The 7,718-nt window shown below is 35.4% G+C and overlaps 1 protein-coding gene across 1 annotated transcript in view; it reads left to right on the top strand.

Moving 5' to 3' along the window:
• Window positions 1-7,201: 7,201 nt before the first annotated feature.
• Window positions 7,202-7,718, top strand: part of LOC137959763 (exosome complex component RRP4 homolog) — a 34,853-nt gene continuing 34,336 nt past the window's right edge. Inside the window, exon 1 of the mRNA XM_068807109.1 lies at window positions 7,202-7,642. Coding sequence (XP_068663210.1) covers window positions 7,488-7,642 — 155 coding nt within the window. The 5' untranslated portion in view covers window positions 7,202-7,487. The remainder of the gene's footprint in view (window positions 7,643-7,718) is intronic.

Here is a 7,718-nt window from a genome sequence, read left to right as displayed (position 1 = left end):
TAGCCTTGGAGGTTGTATTCGATTTTTCAATTTCTATAGAAGGGAACACCTGGAGTGAAGATGACCGATGTTGCCCCATCTTGACTCTTTAGAAGCTAGACCAACACCAATTGTATTTTCTATTCATGTTATCATCTCCGCCGGCCTAAGGTCTTCTCTTCGAACGTAAGTATGTTGTAGCACATCACTTTGAATCTTATCTAGCCAATCATCCAATTCACCAAGAAAAGTATAGGCTCTATCTTCTTATATAATGAAATTATATTTTGGTATCAACAACATACTCCATCCGGTTAGGATGGAAAAATAAATTTCCTTCCATTGGCTTGTCTCGTTCTAGTCACCCAACTTTTTAGATCATACACTTGGAGGTGTCAGTCCCATTATAATAGATCGTAGTGATAGAATCCCATGCCATTTTTGTAGTTGGAAAGCGAATGAAATTGCTGATCAAGGGTGGATCCATAGAGCTAATCAGTCACCCCTTTAAAATTGCTTTTCAAGTTCTCCATTTCCAAAAATTTGGGTCTTTTAGTTCAGGTTGTGGAAAATCTCCATTGGGGCATATCATTTTTGCAGTTAGAAAGCGAATTTAATTGTTGAACAAGGGTGGATTTGGGACTATAAGACATAATTTGTTTTGTTCAACTTGATGCCCATCTTTGTAGCAAAGGAATCGATGTTTGGTGTGGGAGTCTGATTTTGGGTCAAGACTTATTTCATTCTTATTGTCAAATCTTCTAAGATAGATTAAGTGTTTTTGCTACTTTGCACCTCAGTCACCATATTTTTTTTATCATCTGACTTTGTTTTTTTTCTGAAAGAAGTTGAGTTCTAAATTTTGAGTTTGGTGCACAATAGGCTATTTGACACATCAGGTAGCCTGCATACAACTACCGATGATGCTCCATCATGTCTAGAGTCTAGAGACAGGAGAGTCACTCCATGTTTCCATCTTCCATACCTTGTGTGACTTCACCTCACTACAAACTAGGATTTGATTCACATAAACTTCTTGTTTGATATGGGAGTTCCCAGCCACAGGAAGTTGGACTTCAATTTTGTCCATGGTGGAGTATCTCGATTGTCAATAAGCAAGTGGCCCAGGAAGCCAAAATCCCCCTGGAGATGATCTACATTGGCAAGAGCAACCCCAATCGACGAGCTCAAAGAGTTGTCAACATGATTGCCTAAGAAAACTTGAGTAGCTACTAGCAAGACTCGACAATAATATGATTCTTCTGGGTCCACCTCAAGAAAATCTTGCACTTCAAGTTATGACTGAATTTACTCATAGGAATATACATATTGTTACAATGTGGGACCCACCGTGGTTGCATGAGCTGGTGGGTATACTGGTTAATCTGTCTAAATTTGATGGTTGAGTGGCATTGTTGATGAGGAGAGGGTGAAAACTAGGTTGGTTTTGCTCATTGAGCTATGCCAAAAATCCTCTAAAGTTTGATGCAAGCAATGGAAGTTGATATGGAAGCAGATAGGGAAAAGATTTTCTATGCCATTTGTCATCTCGAGCTGAAAAAAGATTTCTCTATTGCTTGTTGGTGAAAGAGATATATTGGTGGTGGTGTATGCCTCTTGCGTTCAGAATGGCTAGAAATCAAACAAGGCAACAATAAATCTAAGCAAGGTTTGAAGATAGGAGAAGTACGGTCTGAGATTGCAGAAAGTCTAATAGGCTGTAGAATTTTGTAGGATCTTCTATTGAGTCGATGAGGAAGGAGTTTTTAAATTGATTGATTGGACAATGACGGGAAGATCTCCGTAGAGGAGTTGAGTAAGGTTCTATTTGAGCTCTATTTTGGGGACTTTGGCTGAAAACAAATTTTCTCTCCGTTGGAGATAATCTTTTTTGAAGGAGCAAATTTGTTGAGAGCCTTGTTGTTGTGATACTAAGGAGAATACAATTTTTTTAAGGAACATTGGGAGACAAACATGTCTGAGGGATGAATGATAAAGCTAAAAAAATATAGTTGAGACACGTTTCAACAAATACAAAAAGGACTTAACATTTAAAAAAAGGAAAAAGAAAGTGAGACAATAAATTAAAGAATAGAAGAAAACATTGTTTATGTGGATTGATTAAGTTAATTCACATAAACGACTCTAATACCATGTTGAAATTTTAATAGCATGCTGAAATTTTAGGATAGAAGTCAAATTTATTGATTAATTGTAATTTGAGTAGGCTCATGAGATATTTATAATAAAAAATATTAAAATGAAAGCAAATCTAACAACTCATATCCCTGGTATACCCAAAATAAAACTTATAATACGAAACAAAGTAAACAAACTATTACAGAAAATTGATAGAATTGAAAACTCCTTATTTGATACTATTTTATGTAAAATACTACATATAAGATTTCACCATATTAATTCTTCTATTCTAAGACTACCTGCCATAAGAGTCACGTAAGACTTCTCTGTATTTGCCTCTTCAACAAATAGTTTTTATTGAATTTGTGATGATTTCTTAAAATTTAGCCATATATATTAATATCCCATTTTGATAGGAAACCCATGTTTAAAAGTACCTAAAAAGTTATTTACTGATCTTCTTTTTACAATATTTATCCTAGGCTAAAGCATTGGCCAATGGAAGAGAGAAAGGAAAATGAATATGAAATGAGTCCACAATCCCCTAAAAAAAGCGAGAGGGTGCTCTTTTTTTTTTTTTTTTTTTTTTCTGTAAGGACTAAGGGTCTGGTAGTGCGCCTCTCAGTCAAGTGAAAGTGAATTAGATTACACTATCACTTGACGTAGATGCATTAGTGCACACACTGGGCGCTGGTTCTATTGCACACGAAGATTTTAAACAATCTAATGTTTTATCCATACTTTAGGTAATATCACTTACCTTATGATGAATAATTTTAGGTTCATATACAAATGTGTGTTTATATTAATTGAAACGGTATTATTAGGATTGTATTGGGGCAATTGATGTTTTATAATGAACATAAATAATAATGAGCGAGAGGGAGAATGCCGAGAGGAGAGCGAGATCCACTTTCGCAACTTCAAGAGGATGAAACAGGATTTCAGTGGGAATCCTGATTCACCCACTTTACTCATGGGCGAGTTCAAGTAGACCCGTTCTTCCACTTGAACCGGGGCCCGGTGCGTTCACTAATGCATCCGGGTGAAGTGACAATGTAATCTAATTCACTTTCACTTGCCCCAAAGGCTCATTAACAAGCCCTAAGGGGGTTTTAGTGCAGTTTGGGTTCTAGTGAAAGTGTAATTGATTACAATGTTCATTAAATTGAACCCCGTTGGTGTCGCACCCGGAGTTGAGTTCAAGGGGATGAACCAATTCATTCATTTGATCCCGCTTTTGAGTGAAATGGGTGAATCAGGATTCCCATTGAAATCCTGGTTCATCTCATTACACTCGTGCGTGCTCGAGTGAAGCTACGCCCTCCTGTGCTTTCCTCACTTCCCTCTCTTCCTTTCTGCGTCTCTCGGCCTCTGTTATTCTCTATGTCTCTTGGCCCTCTCTCCCGTCTCAAGGTTCCCTCTCGCCTCCGGTAGTCTCTTAAGGGGGGGGGGGGGGTAGTCAACCAACTTCAAATTTGAACATCAACTTCAAATTTAAATTCATTTGAATAATTAACATGAACTTCAACTTCAAATTTGGTGTTAGTGTGGACGAGTTCATGTGCACCAGAAAATAGTTTGCAGTGTTAGTGCCCCAAAATGAGAAAAATATCGAAACAAGATAATGAGCAACGTGTAATAATACACTTAATTAAAACATAATACCTAAGCCCCAAATTAGGTAAAAACATGATTACTACACGAATAGGAAATTTAATGTATAATTAAAATATATTAATATACTAATTAATTAAAATTAAATATTATATTATTTAATGATTGCAGTTTATTGTACATTAATACAATAACTACGTGAACCAATTAACTGTGCACATGATTAATTATGAAAAATAAATAAATAACGTTAAAAATAACTGAAACAAATATAATAAATTAAGTTATTAATTTATTAATAACATCTGATATACTTTAACATAAAAAAGGAATGATTAAACAAAAATAGTTTATCAAATACTAACTTTAACACACTATATATTTTTACGTATTATTAGTTAATAATATATTTTTATTAAATTTAAAACCATTGATTTTATTACTTATACAAATAGGTTAATTAAACCAAAATAATTGATCAAATGCTTGATTTAACAATATTTTAATTACCACTATTAAATCACTAATATAATACAATAATTAAAAAAGTGTAATTAATAAATAAATAATTATTTTATTAATAGCACTAGATGGGTTTTTTTATGTAGTATTAATTAAAAATATATTTCCACAAAATTAAAATGATTAATTGATGAAATGCATACTTTAACTATATTTTAATAACTAGACTTAAATATCTAGTTTAATATAGTAAAATTAAAACAATAAATAAATAAATATACTACTTTATTAATAACATAAGAAAGATTATTCAACAAAGAGTTCGTGCCTTTAATATTAAAATCATCAAGTTACAAGTTTAGTACATATGACTAACACAAGTTCAAAAGCAATAAGATACAACCATAATTTATCATTCCATATGCAAGTCGCTATGGCATCTCGAAATTGTGTGGCTCTTGTGGATTCTAATGCATGCTGCCTTCAGATGTTTGTTGATTGGCTATCCTCATCCACATGACCATCGCTATCATCGTTGTCTGCATCATCATTTGCACTTACTAATTGGATCTCATCACCTCCTCCTCCGAGCTTGTCACCCGAATCATTGTCTTTCGCTTCAAATGTTTCATTGTAATTCTCTCCACATATATAATTATACAATTACAATTTTTGTCTGAATCTTATAAGAAGACGGAGGTGCACCTTTTAACATTTGAAATCGAGCTTTTAAAGCACTAAAAGTTCGCTCAATAGTATTCTCCAAAGATGAGTGCCTTATGATGAATAATTTTTTATCATTTCTAGGAATATTATCTCTAAATTCTTGCATATGATAACGAGTTCCTCGACATGGAGCCAAAAATTCTGGAAGATTTGCATTATTAGCATCGACTAGATAATATTTACCTACAAAAAAAATTATATTCTACATAAAATAATTGAAGATATATTAGATAAAAAGTTACTGTATTAAAATATATTATTTACCTTCAGGTACAAAGGGTCTTTCTCGACGAGTCAATGCGTCCTACAGTACACCGAAATAACAGTTGATCCCTCCCATCCAGCAAGTACACAAGTGAATTGCATGTCAAATGTACATGTTGCCATCACATTTTGTGAGAGATAGCCCTTTATATTCCATAACCATTGTTGTTATTCAAGTGGGATGTTCTCTTTGATATGAGTTTCATCAATAGCCCGAATACAATCCTAATTATACCATTTAAATTAAAGTTGACTAACTTTGCATATTAATCTAAAATTGTTTACCTTCAAGTACCTTAAAGTACTTTAAAGTACGGATAAATCATTGGACTGTTTAAAATCTTCAAGTGAGTGCGTTCCAAAGGCCGTTTGATATAATAAGAGTGTAGTTTGAGAATAACATCCAACACCTTATTGAAATACTTACTTATGGTCCAGTTCGATCTATTAAACATCTCTGTTGTGACACTATAAGATTGTGGTTGACTAACAATTAGGTGACTTAGCCTTGTTTGAACTAGACTAAACCCCCTAAACCCTAAACTCTATCACCCCAAACTCTAAACCCTAACCCGTTTTTTTTTTAAAAAACCCTAAACCCTAAAAATACCACAAACCCTTAAACCTAAACCATTAAATACCATGAACCATGCCGTGAACACACTAAACCCTAACTCTAAACCTGAAATTATACCATATAAAGACGAAATTGAACCCTAAATACCATAAATCCTAACCCTAAATCCCAAAATTATGCAACAATCAATACAAATTACGCATACAAAAATTAAAATTAAATCAAATACAATACTAAATGAATTGAAAAAAAACTAGGGTTTAGGCTTACCTTTTGAAATTTGGGAAAAATCGAAGCCCAATAGGGAAATTGAAGTCGAATGGGAAATCAAGGAAAATCGAAGTCGAATGGGAAATCAAGGGAAATTGAAGTAGAATCGAAGAAATAGACTCCAAAATGTCAAAAATTGAGGAAAATCGAAATCAAAGGAAACCGGGAAGTCTTTTAGGGGAAAAGAGAGCAGAGACAGGGAGAAGGGAGTGAGAGGCCAAGAGGGAGAAGAGAGAGGGAAAAGCGAGCGGGAGGCTGAGAGAGAGAGAGAGAGAGAGAGAGAGAGAGAGAGAGAGAGAGAGAGAGAGAGAGAGAGAGAGAGAGAGAGAGAGAGAGAGAGAGAGAGAGAGAGAGGCCTAGAGGATGTTCACAGCAAGAGGGAGAAGGGAGAAGGGAGATGGAGGCTAAGAGGGAGAAATAAAATTTTAGAGGAAGAAGAGTGCGAGAGACAATTTTTTTTTTCAACAGTATGGTTTAGCTTGTCCCGCTCACTTCATCCAGATGATTTCCAAAATACTACGAAATCCGAAATTTGGAAATTAAACCGTGGGTATTATCTTCAGATTCATTAGTATGAATTGGTCGTTGGTGCACCACTAACGAAGTCAGGAGATGAATTAAGTGATATGGTTGAAGTTCATCTCTGAAATTGATTATCACCCCCCCCCACTTTGCGTCTTGGAACAATCTCTTGCCTCGCACCTCTCGCCCTCTGTTTTCCCTTATCTTGCCTCTCTCGTTTCAAATTTCTTCCGATTTCCCCATTTATGGTTCGATTGCCCTAACTTCTACCTATTTACCCCATTTCTGCTTTGATTTCTCACATTCTACTTCGATTTTCCTCATTTTCCTAAATTTTCCCTCTTGCTTTGATTTCCTCCAAATTTCAGAAGGGTTTAGGGTATAATTTTTAGGGTTTAGGGTTTAAGGTTTAATTTCGGGTTTTAGGGTAGGGTTTAGAGGATTTAGGGTTTATGGTATACTTTTGGGATTTAGGGTTATGGTTTAGGGTTTAGGGTTTAAAGTATAATTCGAGTTTTGGGGTTAGGGTTTAAGGTGTAATTTCTGGAATTAGGATTTAGGTTGTAATTTCTGGATTGGGGTTTATAAGTGCAGTGCACTACCGCCATAAGGTTGTTTGAAATCCACCCCCGTACGTGTGAGTAGTATCCGCTTTGGTCGTCTGTCTCGAAGAGTCTCCCCCGCCGCCGCTGCTCAGAGCTCATTGCCTCTCGTCGTATCTGTTAGGTCTCTGTCACTTGGCTTCCTTGTTTATCCTATGCGAGCAGGAACGTACTCCCCATCTCCTTCTGTCATAGTCTCATCTAAAAGAAAAGGAAATAGGTTACTCTTTTAAATTTAAGAAGCAAAAAATCTAAACTGTGCTGTTGGGGTTTAGGTTTTTAAGCTCGTCTGATACAAATAGTGAACACCTTGTGGATTCTTAATCATGAGAGAGCTCAAGCTTTCTCTAAATCAAACACAGAAAGTTCGACTCCAATCAGCGTTGCAGGAACTGCAGGATTTGTCTTCTAAAGTGAACTCCTCTGCTACTGTTACCGTTGCCGATACTATTCCGGTCAACCACGAAGATGGTGTCCTCAAGTGAGTTTGTATTTTCTTTAGTGTGATATGACCTTTTGGTGAATTTCAGTACTGGCCAAGATTCAAGCTTGTAGAA

The sequence above is a fragment of the Aristolochia californica genome, unplaced genomic scaffold, assembly GCF_029961685.1.
Source record: "Aristolochia californica isolate CCGP_79_NKW_82.1479 unplaced genomic scaffold, dmAriCali1.0.hap1 SCAF_3, whole genome shotgun sequence".
Classification (NCBI taxonomy): Eukaryota; Viridiplantae; Streptophyta; class Magnoliopsida; order Piperales; family Aristolochiaceae; genus Aristolochia; species Aristolochia californica.
This window is presented reverse-complemented; position numbering and strand designations above follow the sequence as displayed.